General features: G+C 40.1%; 2 protein-coding genes and 1 pseudogene across 3 annotated transcripts; 1 reads left to right on the top strand and 2 right to left on the bottom strand.

Moving 5' to 3' along the window:
- Positions 1-340: 340 nt before the first annotated feature.
- On the bottom strand, positions 341-5,593 carry LOC102909587 (olfactory receptor 11H7-like). Its single transcript, XM_076544060.1, has 2 exons — positions 5,398-5,593; positions 341-2,546 (listed from the first exon to the last, which is right to left on the bottom strand). The coding sequence occupies exons 1-2, from the start codon at positions 5,490-5,492 to the stop codon at positions 1,592-1,594; spliced, it is 1,050 nt and encodes a 349-aa protein (XP_076400175.1). The 5' UTR covers positions 5,493-5,593; the 3' UTR covers positions 341-1,591.
- Positions 5,594-7,043: 1,450 nt separating this feature from the next.
- LOC121832151 (non-histone chromosomal protein HMG-14 pseudogene) lies at positions 7,044-7,362 on the top strand (annotated as a pseudogene).
- A 2,392-nt stretch (positions 7,363-9,754) lies between these two features.
- Positions 9,755-15,516, bottom strand: LOC102910282 (olfactory receptor 11H6). Of its 2 annotated transcripts, none has more exons than XM_076544059.1 (4): positions 15,266-15,516; positions 14,398-14,545; positions 13,135-13,206; positions 9,755-11,312 (listed from the first exon to the last, which is right to left on the bottom strand). In XM_076544059.1, exons 3-4 carry the CDS (start codon positions 13,154-13,156, stop codon positions 10,366-10,368), a joined length of 969 nt encoding a protein of 322 aa, XP_076400174.1. In that variant the 5' UTR covers positions 13,157-13,206; positions 14,398-14,545; positions 15,266-15,516; the 3' UTR covers positions 9,755-10,365. The 2 variants fall into 2 exon arrangements, with proteins under 2 accessions (XP_076400174.1, XP_015864741.3); XM_016009255.3 differs by having other exon boundaries at positions 9,888-11,312; positions 13,135-13,216.
- Between the last annotated feature and the right edge of the window lie 5,701 nt (positions 15,517-21,217).

The raw sequence follows: 21,217 nt of genomic DNA, 5'->3' as shown, positions 1-21,217 counted from the left end.
GGAGTGTGTGAATGAGTGGGTCTCTGATTTCTGTGCCTTCTCTTGAGGCTTTTTTCCTTCTGTTGGCTTGCCTTGTCCAACTTCAATGTGATGGTTTTTGTTTTATCTTATATTTTATTTTTATGTTTGGTTGTTATCTCTTAGATGCTTGTTGTTTTCTAATGAGAGACAGAGAGGGAGTAGATCCAGAGGTAGGGGAGATGGGGAGGATCCATGAGGGACAGAGGGAGAGGAAACTGTAACCAGGATATATTGTATAAGAAAATAATCTATTTTCAATACAAGGGGAAAGAGAACAACAACAACAACTACAAAATCCCCACCATGACTGCCAAAACATATGGAATAAAATGTTCATTTGGGTTTTATGGTTCCAGAGAAAGAAGAGTCAAACATATCACTGTTAAGTCAGAACCTTTCCTTTCTTGTTCATCCCCAAGATCACAATTAATATCAATATCACAATAAAATATTTTACAAACTTTAAAAGTCCCACAATGTAGCATGAATCTTAAAAGTTCTTATTAATAAAATCAAACCTAAGGCCAGTTATGGGGTGAACACTGGAAGATCAGAGAGACAGAACAAGCCACAGCTAACCTCACCTGGCCAACTTCTCAGCTGGTCTTGTTTCCTCAGTCTGGAAGCCTCTGTGTCCTCATATCCGAATGGCTCTCAGCTGAACTGTTGCTCGAAAGCCTGAAAGCTTAACCAGCCAAATGCTTCTAGTTTCTGGTCCTCACGCCTTATATATCTTTTTGCTTTTTACCACCACTCCCTGGGATTAAAGGCGTGAGTCACCATGCTTGGCTGTGTCCTTGAACACATGGATTTCTGCCTCTGGAATGTTAGGATTAAAGGTGTGTGCTACCACTGCCTATCCTAAGTATCTAGTGGCTTTTCTGTTCTCTGACCCCAGGTAAGTTTATTAGGGTACACAATATTTTGGGGAACACAGTACTACCACACCACAATCTTTACAAATTCAAACACTTTAAAATTCAGTCTCTTAAAAAATCCAAAGTCTCCTTTAAAATCTAAAATCTCTTTAAAAATTCAGTTTCTCAACTGTGGGCTTCTGTGAAATAAAAAATAAGTGAATACTTTCTTACTTCAAGAAGGAAGAACCAGGGCACAGTCACAATATGAACAAAGCAAAACCAAACTCCAAAAGTGTAAATAAATCAATGTCCAATATCTGGGAATCACCCACGATCCTCTGGGTTCCTCCAATGTGCTTGAGTCACTTCTCTGACTCCACCCTTTGTAGTCCACACGGCTTTGTCTTTTAGATTCAGGCTGCCTCCACTCCACACCTGATGAGCTGTCTCTCCAGCCTTGACATTTTTATTGTTCTTTTGAGACAGGGCTTCACTCTCTACCAGCTGACCCTGAACTCACAGAGATCTACCCACCTCTGCCTCCCAAGCCACTGAGATTAAAGGTATGCAGCAGTATGCCCTGCTCAGATTAAAGAAAAAAGATTCATTTTTATTTTTATTTGTGTGTTTGTCTGTGTGAGTATATGTCACATGTGTGAAGGTTCCCTTGGAAGCATTGGGTTCCCCAGAGTTGGGTATAGAAACACTATTTATGAGTTTTGCATAGTCCTCTTTCCACAGAAGACATGATGGAGGGCATATTTCATGTCCTTGTTACGGAGGCTATAGATAAAAGGATTTAAAGCAGGTGTCACCACAGAGTATATCAGTGTGATAATTTTTTGCATTGCAACTGAGTTGCTGGATGTGGGAATCACATACATCACCATTATGGTTCCATAGAACAGAGACACTACCAGCAGGTGGGATCCACAGGTTGAGAAAGCCTTTTGTCGTCCTTCTGAAGAAGGGACCTGAAGAACAGCTCTGAGCACCAGGGTATAGGATCCAAGGATGTACAAACCCGTTAAGACAATGATAAGAGTACTTATAGAGTAGAATACATGCTTTATGATGGGTGTAGGTGTACAGGACAGTGCCATTAGTGGGTCCACATCACACAGAAAATGATCAATGATGTTGGGGCCACAGAAAGACAATTGAGAAATGAAAAAAATGGGAATCAAATGTCCGAGGAAACCAATGATCCAAGAGAGGGAAACCAGAACACTGCAGAATTGCCTAGTCATGACGGAAGGATAGTGCAGTGGGTAGCAGATGGCTAGGTACCGATCATATGCCATGGCACAGAGGAAGAAACATTCCGTTGTGCCCAGGGAGAAGAAGAAGTAGAACTGGGTAAAGCAGCCAGAGAAGGACATAATCTTAGTTTTGGAAAGAAAGTTGACCAGCATGTTGGGGACAGTGCAGGTCACATACCAGATTTCTAGGAAGGAGAAGTTGGCTAGGAACATATACATAGGGGTATGGAGTTTGTGGCTCCACTTTACTGCACAAATGATGGCCATATTCCCAGTCAAAGTTATCATGTAGACCAGCAGAATCAGTGAGAAAAGTGTGATTTGAATCTTCCAGGGACCAGGAAATCCCAATAAGACAAAATATGTCACCGTGGATGCCTGTGACTTATTCATGATCGCCATACTGTGGAAAGAAGATAGGTAAGAATGATTTACTTTGTTCCTGGTGCAGGCAAATACATTGGAGATTTAAAAATAAGCCTTGAACAAATCCTACCCTATTTTAGAATGTGCTCTTTTGCTCCAAAAATGAATTCCAAGTTTTGTGAGTTTTCTGTAGTAGTAGAGAAAGATCAATTAAATTTAATCTTTGTTAGCTTAGTGATATAACACTTTCTTAGCAAAAGGCCCCAGGTTTGATCCCCAGCACCAGAAAAACAGGTACAAATAAACAAAATAAGAATATTGAAATAAGGGTAAAAATGATTTGATATATGCTGGCTTGGTTTTCAGTGAAAGTTGTTCAGAGGCAACCAAAGTGCCATCACCTCCATATGTGAGGACATGCATGCCATTATTTTCAATAGAGTTTGTATAAAATTGAATGGTTTATAATTTGATATTAATTCAGATTGTTTTTGGAGCTCTTTCCATTAGGAGAATTTATTTTTGACTATGTTAAATAGTAACAGGAGAAGAAAGTCAATAATCATAAATAATTTTTATGCAGTTTGCTTTTTCCTACTTAAAGATATTTGTATTATGATAGCTAATTTACAATTGTAAATTTAGCTATAAGTAATTCTTTGCTTTTAGCAATAAAAAGCCACTGTTATTTACTTCATTTAATTTCACATGGCAATTTATCATGCTTCTTATACATTTAAAAGTGTTATATTAAAAACGGACAAAGTATTTGAGAGTGTATGGGAACATTTGTATGATTTTTCCCCTATAGCACTTTTTATTAGTTCCAGAATTTTTCTTAAAGTTTATTATTCAGAGCCTACCTCAGTTCACTTAAAATATGTCCAATATAAAAAAATAGGGTACAAAAATGAAAATAGTTATTTCTAAATATAATTTATTCACATTCCAAAATGTACTCATTTTCCCCAGAACATAGATGTTTGCCTTCTTTTTTATAAGTTAATTATACAAAATAAGATGTTTTATTATGACACGGTTATATGCACAGATAATAGACTTCTGTGGTTTTTACCTCCCTTAGTTCATCCTCTGAACCCTTCTCTATTGTCATACTTTCCAGGAAACATAATTTTAAGAATCAAGCTGGGGAATGCAAGTAGCCAAGTATTTGTCTAATGTGTGGGAGGCAGAGAGAGAGAGAGAGAGAGAGAGAGAGAGAGAGAGAGAGAGAGAGAGAGAGAGAGAGAAGAAGAAGAAGGAGGAGGAGGAGGAGGAGGAGGAGGAGGAGGAGGAGGAGGAGGAGGAGGAGGAGGGAGGGAAAGGGAGAGGGAGAGAGGGAGAGGGAGAGGGAGAGGGAGAGGGAGAGAGGGAGAGGGAGAGGGAGCACAAGGGCAGCCTTAGCACAGAAATAGAATCTTTTAAAATTACATTTTAAAGCTAAGGTTTTATTATCTATAGTCCTGGCTGGCCGAAACTCTCTATGTAACCTCCTAGGCAGTCTTTTGAGCCTTCAGTCTCCCTGTTCTAGCTTTCTGAGTGGTAGATACAGGCAAGAGCACCGTGCCTGCTGAACAAAATACATTCAACTTTTTGATTAGTAAGAGCAGAGTTTGCATTATACATTTTTAAATAGAAGTGGTGTATATGGCGTTTATAGTTGAACATAATAAAATAGAATAAGACTATTGCTGAAATGATATTAGGTAAGCTGAATATAATTGTCATTGTAGCTGTCACAGGGGCAGCAAATTAGTAACAGCCCAAGTGAGTGAGTGGTCCCAACTGAGCAACATAGCTGCTCTAGTTTTGGACAAGAAGCTATGAAGAGAAAGATGAATGAAGAAAATTGAAGTTTTTAAAACTAAGATAATTATTAGGAATTAAACCAACCTGTATTGATGCTCATTTCGGTAAGGCATCAAGAGAGAATGGCTCCCCACTACAGGAACACTACCCATTCTGCACCTTTCCCTGTCAGAAACCTCTCCTCAACAGAACTTAGAGTAGTCCCTTTACCTGGAATGATGCAGCAGCAAAATGGCCCTGAACTCAGGGTCACAGATTTTGATCTCTAATCAAAATATATAAGCCTGAATAAGCATGAATATATATATATATATATATATATAATAAGTATGAATATCAGCTATAGACTACTTTTGTTGACATTAAAAATAACAGACCAACATGTGCAGATAAAATGTTAGTCATAGGAAAGGATGGCAGAGAAACTTCACAGATAACTGCCGATGTTAATACAAAAGGCTCCCCTGTCCATGCTCATCAGGAAGTTCTATGTGAATTCTTAGTCTTCATCAACACTGATTTGATCTTACCGCCACAAGCATCTTCTCTTCCTTCTCCTCATCTTCATTTTCTTCCCTGTTTGCTTCTCCCCTCAAGGAGATGGTCTCTATTTCCAAAGCCCCCTATAGAGCTCAGACTGGCCTTAAACTCGAGCCCTTGTTCCTCTTGCGGTGCTGTGGGTAGAAGGATGCCCCACCACACCCTGATCTTTTCCTACTGAGCAGTGCAACAGATGAGAGCTGAGAAAGGAAATCAGTAACACCAAATCCGGATCCCTGTTGCTTTCCCTTTCAGTGTGTGGAGCTATTCCCTCACTATTCTGCACACACATAGTTAAAAGGCTTTTCTTCCCTTCTGCCTTGGCCACATGAGGGGAAGACCTGTGAATGACTGCTACTGTGTAGCACATTGGTTTTGGAGTGGGCACATTCCACGATGACCTAAACATTCTGAATAATTTTTTTCGTTTAGTTTTGAGCAGAAAGACAAGCTGACATTCTCTGACAGCCTTTTGAGCACATTGAATGGACAGACACAGTAGTGAGCAGGCTCACTGTCATACACAATGACATTAATACCTGCCAGGCACAAGGTCATCCTGGAGTCTGTATAAGGCCACAAAGTCTCTCTCCTTTCCTGGATCCAACACGGAGGCTGTGCATAAGCACTTCATACACTCCTGATTTTGCTTCTTCTGCACTGCAAGACTGTAGTGTTCTGTCTCTCACTGTGTGAAGATTATATGTTGGTCCCAATTTATGCCCTATGTTGTCCACTGTTGAGATTTCTCAGCTCTCTTTTCAAATGAACCTATTATTTTTCGTGTTGTCCTTGGGGACCTCTTTGCTTCTTGTCGTGGAGTTTCATTAATGTTTTCGATAAATTGATCTACAGGGATTATTAAAGCTAATGTGCCACAGATCCATGGCCTCCTTAAGTTTGTCATGAGATATGTAGCATGTCCAATTAAATTGCCTTTCTTTTAAACATTTCTTTATAATATTTTATTTTTAAAAATTGTTTCTTTTAGTTTTTAAGATTATATCATTTGCTCATTGCCTTTCCTCCCTTCAAACCTTTCCATATATCCCTCCCTGCTCTTTCTCAAATTTATGGCCTCATTTTTCATTAGATATTGTTACACACATGCACACACACATGCACATATACACTCCTAAGTACATAAATACAATCCGGTTAGTCTATGTAGTTTACTTTTATGTGTGGTTTTAGGGATGACCATTTGATCTCATGTAACTCAATGGTGCCCTCTTCCTGGGGGAACACTGCTTCTTCCACTCTCAGCATCCCTTAGTGGCTTGTACTTTTATACTACCAGAAGGTACAACTCGAGCTTCCAAAGGAAGGAAACAACCAACAGCCCCACCCAGCTCTGATGCCTATGAACCGCGACAACCAGCGTGGCACAACAACCCTAAGGGTGCAGTAGCGGCACACATACCTTGTTGGGAACTGACAGCTCTCTAATTGTACTTCAGATTTGCTCAACAAGAGATATACCTGGTATAGGAAATCCAGCCAACTACCTAGGGCTAGTGAAATCATGGATCTTAGGGAAGAACCTGCAACTACCACTATATTACTAAACCAGTATCATCCCTAACTACATTCTAAATATCTGTCCTTATACCCACAGTTAAGAGTAGTCCTTGCTCCTCATCAAGGAGACTTCCCTTTGCAACAGATGGAGACCACTATCACTTTTCTTTTCTTTTCTTTTCTTTTCTTTTCTTTTCTTTTCTTTTCTTTTCTTTTCTTTTCTTTTCCTTTTCTTTCTTCTCTCTCTCTCTCTCTCTCTCTCTCTCTCTCTCTCTCTCTCTCTCTCTCCCTCCCTCCCCCTCCCTCCCTCCCTTCCTTCCTTCCTTTCTTTTTTAAAATAAGCTTATTTCAACTTTTATTTTTTGGTTGTTGCATTTACATATATATATATATATGTGTATGTGCCAAGGTGTGATGCAGAAGTCAGGTGACACTTGTGGAAGTTGGTCCTCTCCTTTCACCATGTAGATCCACCCCGTGGATCAAACTCAGGTTGTCAGGCTTACCAGCAGGCACCTTTACCCACTGAGGCACTTACTGACCCCTCGTGTCACTCTGAAGAGCCTATTTTACACTGAAAGGCAAGCTTCAGTGTGATGGATTAGCAGTATAGTTGGTACTGTGGTAGCTAGACAGGGCAGCTCAGTGACAGGTTCAGCATCTCATGCACCTCCCACCCCGCACCGGCGCCACAACACCCGAGGGGAAGGTCCGCGCTGATGGAGTGCTGAAGGGGGAGCCCAAGCCCCGCTTTGCAAGGCTGTCAGCCAAGCACACCCCTGCCAAAGTGGTCGTGAAGCCCAAAAAGGTCGTGGGGAGGATAGATTATCAGACCAAAACGTGCAAACAAAAGAAAGAGAGGGGCAAAGAAAGGGCAAACGGGCCGGAGCGGCTGACAGCGAACTACAGATCTGCCTGTAGAAAATGGAGAGACTGAAAACCCGAGTCCAGCCCCTGAAGAGAAAGGAGCCAAGTTCCACTAACCATCACCGTGTCTGTCAGTGATTCCTGCCTCCCTTCTTGTACAATCCAGAGGAACATTTTTTTAAAAGTCTTTTTTTCTCCCTTTATTAAGAAATTTTCTACTCACTTCTCATGCTATCCACAGAACCCCCGCCTCCCTCCTCCCACCCCCAGCCCCTTTTCCCAAGCCACCCCGCATCCCTACATCCCCCAAACTGAGGCCTCCCATGGGGAGTCAGCAGAGCCCAGCACACTGAGCCTAGGCAGGTCCAAGCCCCTTCTCACTGCACCTAGGCTGTGCAAGGCGTCACACCACAGGTACCGCACCCGATTCCCAGAAGCCTGCCCATGCACCAGGGACAGATCCCGATCCCCCTGCCCGGGTGCCCCCCAAACAGTTCATGCTAAACAACCGTCTTCCGTGTCCAGAGGGCCTAGTCCAGTCCCAAGGGGGCTCCACAGCCACCAGTCCACAGTTCATGGCAGAGGAACATTTTTATTAACATTTTTTTTTTTAAACGCGAGTTTTTAGTAGCTCTAGAAACATTTTTAAAAAGTGGGGGGGGGTCCCCTCACCCCTTTTAAAGTGTATATGAGTTTTTAAAAAAGTAAAACATTTGCTTTTTTTTTTTTAAACCAGAGAAAAGCAGAATACTGAATCAGGAGACGCTGAGACTGTCTTGGGGGTCACCACAACATTCTGTAGAGGGGGCTATTTTTATATCCTACAATACAAAGCATACCAAAGAGCAACTTGGAGTTTCAGTCCTGTATTTGTGTCTGGAATATTTTCAGTTGTAGCTGGTCTCATGTTTCTAGTAGAACCGTTTTCTGAAAAACCACTCTGTGGTCCTTGTCGTGTCAGAACTGTAATGTCTTTGGTCATGGCAGACCACTTTCCTAACACTTGTAATAATGAGCTGTGAATGATAGGACTTTTGAGTATGTACTGCATGTGGCATAAAATTTGACTCGGTGGAATTGAGTATCATGAGTGTTTGATTGTTATTTGAGGGCTTAAGAAAAACTTGCCAAGTTTGAGGCTGGAACATCACTGGAATAAGTTCAAAGAGAATCAATATGTAGCTCTTCATCTGGATACAGGAACACAATGTATGACTCTCTTCAGAGTCTGGGCACATGTGTTAAGAACTGAAATGTCTGAACTTCGTTCCTCAACCAATAAAATCTTAGTTGTGAAAGAGAAAAAAAATGAAGTATAATTTGCAATTTTAAATATAAAACTCAGAATTAAAAGAATATTATCCTCAAATGACTGTGTCCCCTGAGCACTGCTGCCAGACATGTTTTAATGGAAATGCTAGGTATCTCCTTTCTCAGTGATGGAGGCCTGACTTTTTGTGCTCCGTATGTACCAATACTAAGTTCTACCCTCTGATTTCAGGTAAACCACTTCAGCTGATAACCTTTCTGATTTAGTGTAAGTTTTGGGCACAAAACTGAAACTTGTTCTTGGCCTAATTTTCTTTGAATACTTTTACCTGAAACTTTTCACTGTATATTTCTGGGAGGCACAGGCTTCTCTCTGTCTGACTTGGGAATTAAATGAAAGTATTATAGCTTATTTTATTTCCCATTACTTGTTATATTGGAATTGTCAAATTGACATGGGGAGGAAGCACTACAAATATAGACCCCAGTTGCGGGGGCTGGAGAGATGGCTAAGCAGTTAAAAACATTTGATGTTCTTGCAGAGGACCAGGGTTTGATTCCCAGCATCCACACAGCAGCTCATAACCATCTGCAATTCCAGTTTCATGGTATTCAATGCCCTCTTCTCTCCTCCTTGAACACCAGGCCCTCATGTAGTATAACATATACATGCAGGCAAAACACTCATACACATAGAACAAAATAAAATAATAAATCATCAGACCACTCCAATTGGAAGCAAATGTGTTGAGATAAAATGAGAAGCCTGATCATGAAGTGCAAGGCTTCTGTGGTGATTGATCAGCGGGAGAGATGAGGAATGATGCAGTCTTGTGAGTTGTGACAGGAAGAAAAGTTTTTATTTTATCTCTAAGAGAAGGAGGTATAAAGAATAGAGGTGTGGCTATCTTGTAACTCTGGTGAGAAAGGCCGCCTCAAACTGTGGCATATGTATATATGTGTGTGTATATACATATATACACGCATATAAGTATACATAGTACACACACATACACATATATAGTGCTGCATGTGTGTGCACACGTGGTGTTTTCACTCATCTAAAAAATTTTATTTTCTGACTATGAAAGATTGCAGTAAAAAGCTTCAGATAAGCATGCAATTGATTTCTACCACCAGTGAAGGTTCAAATATATATCATAGAGGAAAAATAGACACATAAATATACATACTGTTTGTGTATATGTTAACATGTAATTACTCAGGAAAGCCACACATACTTACAAAGCTTTATTACTGAGCATTTGTCATCAACGAGCTGAACTTGAACTGTTAAGGAACTGTGAAAGATGAGTCTCTTCCTCTGTTTCAATGTGGGTCAGCGTACACTTACAAGAAGCAGTTTTTTATTGCTATTACACATAAGTTACAAATAACCCATTTGTAATGTATTGGTATAACCAGTACAGAAAACAGCATGGAAATTCTTAAAAAATTAGAACTACTATACGATGCAGCTACACCACTACTAGATATATACCCCAAAAAATGAAAGCCAATGTAGGAAAGAGACACTAGTGGCACTATCTATGACAGCTAAGGTATGGAATCAGTCTAGGTGCCTGTCAATGTCAATGGATGAATAGAAAAAATTATGCAAGATGATTTCTCCATGATGAAGAATAAAATCCTATCACTTGCAACAAATGGACAAATTGGGGAATTGTCATTGGGGAATATCATGTTAAGATAAACGAGCCAAACACAGAAAGCCAAGTTCATCACTTTTGTGGAAACTAAACTAAGCTAAAGTGCTAACCTGTATAATAAAAATAATTTTAAACATGTTAATATAAAAAGCAACCCATGACTTCTTCTTCAAAACTATCTCAGTTTTGGATAGCTGTTAGTCCCAGGACTTTCTTTAGGGCGTTTTTCATGTCTTTGTTTCGGAGACTATAGATGAGGGGATTTAAGAGGGGGGTCAAGGCTGAGTAAATCAGCGTGACAATCTTCTGCATCCCTGCTGGATTCCCTGATGTTGGGCTCACATACATCACCATAAGAGTCCCATAGAATAAAGACACCACCACTAAGTGGGATCCACATGTAGAGAAAGCTTTAGTTCGTCCTGCACCAGAAGGAACACGAAGCACAGCTCTGAGAACTAGAGTGTAGGATCCCAAGATGGAGAGGAAGGGCCCAAAGATGATCATTGAATTGAAGGTATAACAGAGCAGCTCGGTGGAAGGAGCAGGGACGCAGGACAGCGCAAACAACGGCCCTGGGTCACACACAAAGTGGTCAATGATGTTTGGTCCACAGAAAGGAAGTTGGGAGATGAGGACAATTGGGACTGGATAGCAGAGGAATCCACTCACCCAGCAGACACAGATCAGGACTACACAGAACTTCCTAGTCATGATGGAGGGGTAGTGCAATGGTCGACAGATAGCCAGGTATCGATCATAAGCCATAACTGATAAGAAGAAACACTCTGTTGTACCAAGTGAAAAAAAGAAATAGAATTGGAGGAAGCAGGCAGAGAAGGAGATGGTCTTATTCTCAGAGAGGATATTGACCAGCATATTTGGAATGGTGGAAGAAACATACCATATCTCTAAAAAGGCAAAGTTTCCCAGGAAGATGTACATGGGCGTGTGGAGCCTCCGATCCCATTTCACAGCACAAACAATAGCTCCATTCCCCAGCAAGGTCAGGAGGTAGAGTATCAGAATTGAGGAGAAGAAGAAAGCTTGCATCTCCCCCTGGTTACTGAAACCCAGGAGGACGAACTCAGTCACAAAATGTATTGTATTGTTCTGGGATCCCAACGCTGTTAGAAAAAACAGAAACAACCAAGAAGTGAATGATAATGAGTATTCCCAGGCTTCTCAGACACATTGCCAGAAAATGTACCAAGTACTTTTCATTGCTTCATTGTCTCCTCCTGACGACCCTTGGAGCAGCAGGGGAACTCTTTATTTTTCTTGTTTACAGCGAAGAAAAATGATGTTCAGAGAGACTGAAAGAATAAACTTAAAGGTATGTGCAGAACTACTAATTCTTATACACATCAGCTCATTTGGGCTTTGGTCATATGTTATGATAAGAACTCATTGCCTTTTGTGGGAACTTTAGACACTTATTTTTCATTTTGGAGCACAAATAGTTATAAATCTGAAGGAAAATAGTGCTAAATTGCCTTCGTAGTCAGTTCTATATAGAGACATCCAATAAAAACAGATAAAAATGAAACTGTGGGGTGGACTTGAGCCCTGTTGCATTTCCATTCTTAGGCTGCTGCACAGTGCCCAGGCATCTGTGCCATGTTTTGGGAACAACCTGACTAGTTTCTTCATGATCACATCCTCTCTGGTAGCGTCTGGATTTGCTCAACAATCCAGTCCCCCTCGTGAGTGCTGGTTTTCTTTTCTTTTTTTTTTTTTTTTTTTTTGGTGTTTTCGAGACAGGGTTTCTCTGTGTAGCTTTGCGCCTTTCCTGGAACTCACTTGGTAGCCCAGGCTGGCCTCGAACTCACAGAGATCCGCCTGGCTCTGCCTCCCGAGTGCTGGGATTAAAGGCGTGCGCCACCACCGCCCGGCGAGTGCTGGTTTTCTTAAAGCACTTTTTTTTTCTTTTATATTGAGCAAACTTTATCTTTTTTTTTTTTAAAATTACTTCTATACGTAATCCTGTCACTCCCCAAGTCAATTTTATCTTTGCTGGATCTACGTAAAATAAGTCAGTTATGTCTCCTATGACAATCATGTTAAAGTCTAAAATTAATTACAGACAGGCATTTAGATTTCTTCTGCAGGTCATGATTTTTCCTGGCTTTCCTCTCTATCTTCCATCACCTAAGTTGTGCTATTCATTAGTATGGCTTGATTTTTAAGGTACCCTGATGTTTGGGTAAGTCAGATTCTCTAATATATAATATAACTCCCTTCATTTTTGGCATGAATTAAGCTCTAAACTGCGTAATTTATTCCTTCACAATCTTACTTTACTTACTACTATTATTTTTTAAGTTAAAGTACAGTTAATTGAAATAATGAACAGAAGGATTATCTTAGGATGTGCTGAGACTGGAAAGTTCTTCCTGCTCTTGGCTGAATCACTAGTTGTTATCAGACTAAACAGTTGAATATTTTGCTGACAATCTTCTGGAAGATATTGGTCTAGGCTTGCTGGGTAAACTACCATCAATATTTTATTTATTTATTTTCTCCTTTCCCCCCTTTTATTGAGAATAGATTATTTTCTCATACCACAGATCATGATTACAGTTTCACCTCCCTCTACTCCTTCCACTTCCTCTCCACTTTCCCTCCTATCCAGATCAACTCCCTTTCTGTCTCTCATTAGAAAAGGACAGGCTTCTTAGAGATAATAACCAAACAAAATAAAATAAGTGAGACAAAACAAAAACCATCACACAGAAGTAAGACAAGGCAAACCTACAGAGGTAAAAGAGTCCCAGAAAAGGCACAAATATCTGAGACCCGCACACTCCGGAGTCCCATTAAAACATTAAACTGACAGCTATAATATAGTATCTGGTACAGACCCATGCATCCAATATTTTAAATTGACCAGTATTGTCTTCAAAATAAAATAATTGACTATATGTAAATCACTACTAGGATACTCACAGAATTCCATTCTTATGCTCATTTATGCACTTTGCAGAAAGCAAGAGGTCAGCTTCTTAATGCTAGTCAAACCTGGAGCAAACTCAGAACAATATTGAAAAATTTTATTGCCAGGGTAAATTTGGACATAGTAATGACAACATTTTTTTAGAATGAAAAAAAATTCTTTTGTTTTCAAGATTATTTTTAGAGATAGGGTCTCAAGTAGATTACCTTGACCTCAAACTCGATCATGCATACAAGGATGACTTTGAGTCCCTGATCCTCCTGTCTCCACTTCCTGAATAGATTACAAAGATTATAGGGATGTGCCATCATGCTCAGCTTTATGTGGTGATGGGAAATCAAACCCAGGGCTTCGTGCACTTTAGGCTAGCCACCCTGCTAACAAAACTACGTTTTCAGCCCTAACTTACATGGTTTTTATGAAAATGTACATTTATTCAAGTGATTTAGTTCAATGTAATCTAATTACAATGGGCATATATTAAAGTTTCTAAGGGAATTACAATTTCAGATATATTTTCATAATTTTTTTTTCCTTTTAAGGTTTATTTATTTTTTATCTACCCTGGGCTTTTGTCTGCATGTCTCTGTGAGGATGCCAGATTCCCTGGAACTGGAGTTAAAGACAGTAGTAAACTGCCATGTGGGTATTGGGAATTGAACCCGGGTCCTTTGGAAGAGCAACCAGTGCTTTTAACCACCCAGCCATCTCTCCAGCCCCCTCACAAGTGTTCTTATACTTATGAGACCACATACTGCATCACTCGTCTGGAAATACAGTTTCTAGGCTTGCAACAGAAATAAAAATTTGCATACTGAATTTAAATTGTAGTACTCCATCCACTTACTTATTTAGTCAGCCATTTAACAATGTCCAGCCTGTCAGTATGCTAAGTTCTGGGTATAAGCATTGACAGGAAAAATAAAGTTTCTCTGCTTTATCAAATCAAGGGAGAGTACCATTACATCTGTATACTCATGTGCACACAGTTCCTCCAGCTGTTTAACTCTACAGCCCTCTGTGTGCTTGGGCCAGAAATGACATTTTTTTTTTCAGTGAGGAGTAGGTTAAATAAATCAACATGATAAATTTAATTTGGCATAAAATAGAGATGTTGGACTTACAATAGACAGCAGTATGAGACAATTAACTGACCCTGTTCAGAGCCCAGGAAATTCTTGGCACCAAAAAAAGAAATTGAATTCCAAGTCACAGTGTGTGGCCTTGAAATAGACTTCTTGTGTCTTAACTCTTACCTTTGTAATGGTTTGACTTTATGATGCACCAGACTTTGTTGATATTGTTTGTGCTGAAGGGGAATTATAATTATCTATGGAATCAGAAGACGATAAACTTCACAGAAATTTGAAGTATCACTCCATTTTTTTTTTCTGTTGATACGACCTCAAAAAACAAACAAAATCCCCACAGTGATTAGCAGTTTCCACTCACCTCTTTGTTCTTTGAGATCTCTTTAAGGTGTAAATGGGCAGCTGGAGTGAGACAGGAGGTACGGAACCCTGTCCTGTGACGCTCAGAAGGGAGCCAGACTCTCCTCTATTACCCTGACCACTTGTGAACACTTAAGCAACTTGTCCAGGGAAGTGATTAACAAAAGGAGAGCAGGGGCTCTTCTAAAATGCCATGTTTTAAGGTCAGTCTGTGATCAACTCTAAAGGTCAGGCGAGCCTGTGGATTACTTCTTTCTCAGTTTACCGGTCAGTTGTTTGTTACTAACTAACAGCCCTGACAGAACAACAGCCCTCCTTAGTTCCTCCTCCCGGAAAGACAATCTGTTAACCAAGGCATCACTATTTTACAAAATACTCCAAGTCCACGGCTAAGTTTTCACAGGGATTTAATGGACTGTTTCCCAGGATCAATACCTCTGAACACCATTTTTTTCCCGTAAATTTTATGGCAGGGACACTTCTATAATGCCCAGGGAAACACCAGTGTGAATATATTGCCCTACTCGCGCTCTAAGTCTGTGTTGGGAGAAATGAAGAACTCAGCATGTTTTCCTCCTCAAGGTAAGCAGAGTTGCAGGATCTCACTCCAAGGAGCTCTCAGCGGTGAAGGTGCTGCAGCCACAGTGCTGTGCATACAGGCTTTTGTACATACCTGCTTGTACTTCTGGCTCCACAAGGAACATCTTAGAGAAGCTGCTGCCATAGAATCTCTTTACATAGTCTAAAATTGGAGTTATGAAAGGAAATTATTATCTGTGCCTTTAGAGGCTTACATCCTTTGGTACTCTGAATCAAATGAAACACATCTTTCAAGTCAGTGATTAGTAAGAGTTTGCAAATCTCTTTGGAATAAGGTCCATAGCTCTCGGGTGCGCTTCCTGGGAGGTACCTAATTCCTTCCCTGCACCTCTGTCTCTGTGCATATATTTAATTCTACCTATATCGCTTTATATTTTCCCCAGTGGTGTCATGAGGAAATGATGTACCTGAGCACAGTGGGGAGGCTCACAAGAGAGGAAAAGAAATCCCACATGTGTATCTAAGTGTGTAAACACAAGCTCATGTGTCTTTGTGATTACTTAATTTAGATTCTTCAGAATAGACTTGCTTAATTTTTTTTTAAATCATTGATTGAAAAATTTTGTTATGTATCTACTAGCTATCAGACTATCAGGTAAACACTGAATACATATTGGTGATGAGAACAAACAAGGTATAAATTTCATGGAGATGACATGCTGTTTTGGTCTTCAAATATAAATGTACTAAGGCCTGCTGAACTTAGACAAGTATGATTTGAAGTTTTATTTTCTTTCTGTTGCACCAACATAAAAAATTCTGAAGTCACTGATTAATGTATTAAAGTAAATAATACTATTGGAAAGCTAATTCGGGTGATCCTGTACTGGCCACTCATCTCAGAAAGGAAAAATGTCGTCACCAAAAATAAGTCCTTCACTAAAAATAAGCTTTGCCAAGGGTAATGGGAGAATGAGTTTAGACTGACATGAACTAGAGTTTGTGACCAAAACATTCATATACTTAAAAATAAAATACACAAATAAAAAAAGAAGACAGAGCTTATCTTTTCAATTCCTTTAAAAGCATTTATATTTGAATACTATAAATTGACCACCATTAAAATGTCTTTTTTTGATTTTAAAATTAATTTATTCTTCTTCCATACATGCATATGATACATTATGTAACACTTATCCCCTCACCCTCTTTCTCCTTTTCCCCTCCACCAATCCTCATCCTTCCAACAAGTCCCCCTTTCATGTTCACATCTTTCTGTTTTTGTATTTGCTCTCTGACCCACTGAGTTTAACTAGGGCTACCCACATGGGCACAGGTATAAAGATGTCCACAGGAGCATGGGCAACACACTAGTGGTGGTTACACTATTGAAGGCAATGACCTTCAGAAGAGCTCAATTGCCAATCGCCCCTTTGGGAGTCCGTGTTTATAAGTATATTCAAAGAAATCAGAGGGGACGCAAACGAACTCCTAAATGAATTTCAAGAGAATACAAACAGCTGAATTAAATAAGGATATCAATACAAGATATAAAATGGACTATTGGAATTTCAACGGTTAGAACATCAAGGCTGCAGAAACCAAGATCTTCCATTCTTCCCTTCACCACCTGGAACCTGCCAGAGGGAGAGGGATCTGAGAACTTCAGTTCTCAGCGCAGCAGAGCCAGCAATTCACTCCATAAGCATTCTTGCTATCTCTTATTTTCTATTACTAAGTGCTGCACACGTATTTCAAGATAAGTATTCCTTTTGCTTGCATATTGCTCAGTTAGGCTTTAGGACTGTTGGTGGTGTTTCTTCATCCAATTTACGACCAGGCATTTTAACTAGTTTATTTAGCCCCATCTCACATGTTCCTCCTCTTTCTGTCCTTTCTTCTTTGTCTCACTCCTTTTCCTTCCCCGTTTTTACTTCCTTTTTTGGTTGAGAACAGAGTCTTCTCTCATACAATATATCCTAACCACAGTTTCCTTTCCCTCTGCTCCTCCCAGCTACCCCCACCTCCCTCTACTCTAGATCCACTCCTCCTCCGTTTCCTCTTCAGAAAAGAGCAGACCTCCAAGAGAAGACAGTCAAACAGGATAAAACAAGGTTCAATAAGACAAGACAAGACACCTCATATCAAGGCTGGACAAGGAACCCAATAGGAGGAAAAGAGTCCTAAGAGCAGGCAAAGGATCCCACTGTTAGGAGTCCCACAATAACACCAAGCTAATAACATAACATACACAGAGGACCTGATATAGACCCATGCAGACCCCATGCTTGCCTCTTTACTCTCTGTGAGCCCATGTGAGTCCTGCTTAGTTGATTTGGTGTGCCATGTTCTCCTGGTGTCCTTCATCACCTCTGACTCTTACAGTCTACCCTCCCCACTTCCATGTGGTTCCTAGATCTCCTAGGAGAGGGACCTGATGGTAACCTCCAATTTAGACTCTCTCTCTACATAGTGTCTGGCTGTGGGTCCCTGAATCTGCTCCCATCTGCTGTCAGAGAAAGCCTTTCTGATGATGACCGGACAATGCACCAATCTATGAGTATAGCAGAACACCATTAGGTATCATTTTTATCTATCTATCTATCTATCTATCTATCTATCTATCTATCTATGCCAGTTGTGCTTGGTTCCACCCTAGGTCTCTGGGGTATCCAGTTCCTGGCCATCTAGGCAGTGTAGGGCATGGGGTCCCTCTCGTGGTGTGGACCTCAAGTTAAACCAAACATTGGTTGGCCACTCCCACAAGTTCTGTGCTGCCATTGCCCCAGCAAATCTTACAGGAAGACCAGATTGAAGGTCAAGAGTTTCATGACTGGGTTGGTGTCCAGGTTTCTCATGCTGTAGACTGAAGGTACCTTCCTGTACCAAAGAGACTAGAATGTAGGGGTGAAGGCTCCACACAGGCAGGCACCAGCTTGGCCTGTGTTCGATGAGCTGTGTGGATGTTGTCCTAAGCAATGGGACCCCACTATCAGTTTTCAGAGTGATCCTCTGTTATAGCCTCAGCCTGGGTTGTTTTGAGATCTTCATGGGACCCCCTCAGCCAACAGCCTAACAATACAACCCAGTCCCACCACTGGAAGCCTTGCCTAGCTACAAAAGCTGGCCAGTTCAGACTCCATATCCTACATTACTAGAAGTCCTCTCTAGGGTCACTGTCTTAGGGTTTTATTGCTGTGAAGAGACACCATGATCCACGGCAACTCTTATAAAGGAAAACACTTAATCTGAGCTAGTTTCAGAGGCTTAGTCTATTATCCTCACTGTGGGACATGGTGTATGCAGACAGACATGGTGCCAGAGAAGGAACTACAGTTCTACATCTTGATCCACAGGCAGCAGAATGAGTCTGTGGAAAAGATGAGTGGATAATGAAAATATGGTACATATACACTATGGAATACTATTCAGCTATAAAGAAAAATGAAATCATGAACTTTAGAGGTAAATGGAACAAGAAAAGATCACATTCAGTGAGGTAATCCAGACACAGAAAGACAAATGTTGCATGTTTTCTCTCACCAGGGACTCCTAGCTCTAAATCTTTAGATATAAGTAAATATTCTCAAGTAACTGCAGAAAACAGGAAGTAAAATGGGACTGTTGTTAGGGTAGGGGGTACAGGGAGCAATAGAGAGAGTACCAGGTACAAGTGATTTGAAAAGGGAAATGGGAAGAGAGAGGCATCTTTAGCAATGGGAGGGAGATAAACATGGAAGAAGGAGGGAGGGGGGTAAAATAATAGTACGGATGTCTGAAAACAGACATAAGGAATTATACCATTAATTATCGACTATAGCCCACTTTAAAATTGGGTCATATGTTTTCTTGACTCTATTTTGAATTCTTCACACAGTCTAGATATTAATCATCTGTCGGATGTACAGTTGGAAAAAATTCTTTTCCACTGTGTGAGCTTCCTCTGAATTCTGTTAATTGTTTCCTCAGCTGTGTGGACACTTTCCTGTCTTATGCAGTCTCGTTTGTCAATTGTTGGCCTTAATTCTTGGAAATTAAGAATTTGAATAGCAAATTCCTATTCAAATGTCCTTTCCTACACCTATATCACATGGAGTATTGCCTATGTTTTCTTTTAGCAGTTGTTTCAGGTTTCAAATTTAAATCTCAATCCACTTTAGGTAATTTTCATGGAAGGTGTTAGATATGAATCTAGTTTCATCCTTTTGTATATGAGCATCATGTTTTCCCAGAACCATTTGTTGAAGATGCTGTTTCTTATTTAACATATGTCCTTTGCCTCTTTGGAAAATATCAAATGGCTGTTTTTAATGTGTATTCATGTTTGTGTGTCTTATTTAGTTTCATCAGTCTATGTGTCCATTTTTTTGTGTGCAAGTACCATTCTGTTTTCATTACTATAGCTCTATACTATATCTTGAAATCTAGACTGGTAATCCCTCCAGTGTTGTTCTTTTAGCCCAGCATTACTTCTGGTTCCATACAAATTTTAGGATGGTTTTTGTCTATTTCTTTAAGAATATTGTGGATATTTTGATTGGAATTTCATTGAGTTGGTAAATTGCTTTTTTTTGTAAAGTGGTTCTCTTCACAGTAGTAATTCTACCAATCCATAAACATGGGAGGTCTTTCATTTTTCTAATGTCTTCCTCAATATCTCTCTTTCTAGAGATTTGTTGTTTTCATTATAGAGGTCTTTTGTCTCCTTGGTTAGGTTTATTCACAGAATTATTTTCTTTGATTCCATTGTAAATGAGAGTGTTTATGATCTCCTTCTCTTTCTATTTTCATGACTAATTTAGGAAGTACTGGTTGTAGACCTGTCTTTGAAAGTCTGGTAGAATTATGTAGTGAATCCATCTGGGCTTGGGCTTTTGTTTTAGTTGGAAGGTTTGTTGTGGAAATGCAGAAAGACTACTGATTTATGTAAATGATTTACACTCTAACACCTTGACTGAATTGGTCCTTGTTCCTAGAAGTGTTCTTATGTAATTTTGGGATGTCTTATGTATAGCACATTGTAGCGGGTAGCCATTCCAGCTTTGATCTGGAAGTTTCAACCCCCATTGAGGCTTTGGCAACTGTCACGCCTACAAGGTGGGGCCAAGGGAGGCACCGAGAGACCTGAGATCTGGATGGGCCAGTGCTCTCTCTGTTCTGGGACTCTGGACAGTGGAGGTTGACCGAGCAGAGCTTCAGAGAACACTGCTGGATTGCGATACACCTTCCCCAGACCCCGAGACCTACCTATCCCTACCTATCCCTTCATTTGTAAGTTATCCACTAAATAAATCTTCCTTTTAACTATGTGGAGTGGCCTTAATAATTTCGCCAATATCTGGCACTCAACGTGGGGCTCGAACCCATGAGCCTGAGATTAAGAGTCTCATGCTCTACCGACTGAGCTAGCCAGGCTAGATCAAAGCCGGAATGGCTACATAACAAACCTTCAAAGTAAAACAAAAGCCCAAGCCCAGATGGAGTCACTGCATAATTCTACCAGACTTTCAAAGACAGGTCTACAACCAGTACTTCCTGAATTAGTCATGAAAATAGAAATAGGAGAAGGAGATCATAAACACTCTCATTACAATGGAATCAAAGAAAATAATTCTGTGAATAAACCTAACCAAGGAGACAAAAGACCTCTATAATGAAAACAACAAATCTCTGGAAAGGGAGTGGAGATAGTGGACAGCCCTGTCTTCTTCCTGATTTCAATGGGTTTGCTTTGAGTTTTTCTCCATTTGGGACAATATTGGCTGTTGTTTTATTATATGCAGCCTTTATTATGTTGAAGTATTGTTCCTCCAGTCCTACTTTCTCTAGGACCTTTATCATAAAAGCATGTTGGATTTGTTAAAGACTTTTTCTGTGTCCACTGAGATCACGTGGTTTTTTGTCTTTAATTCCATTTATATGATTATTGTATTTATCTACCTACTTATGCTGAACCATTCCCCACATTTCCATGATAAAGGCAACTTGTTGTTTATTAGTGTTTTATTGAGGATTGTTGCACATATGTCATCAGGGATATTGGTTTGTAGGGTTTGTTTGCTTTGTTTTGTTTTTGGTTGTGTCT

This window comes from Peromyscus maniculatus, chromosome 9, assembly GCF_049852395.1.
Source record: "Peromyscus maniculatus bairdii isolate BWxNUB_F1_BW_parent chromosome 9, HU_Pman_BW_mat_3.1, whole genome shotgun sequence".
In the NCBI taxonomy this organism is placed as follows: Eukaryota; Metazoa; Chordata; class Mammalia; order Rodentia; family Cricetidae; genus Peromyscus; species Peromyscus maniculatus.
The sequence above is the reverse complement of the archived record's forward strand: the minus strand, read 5'-3'. Positions and strand labels throughout refer to the sequence as shown.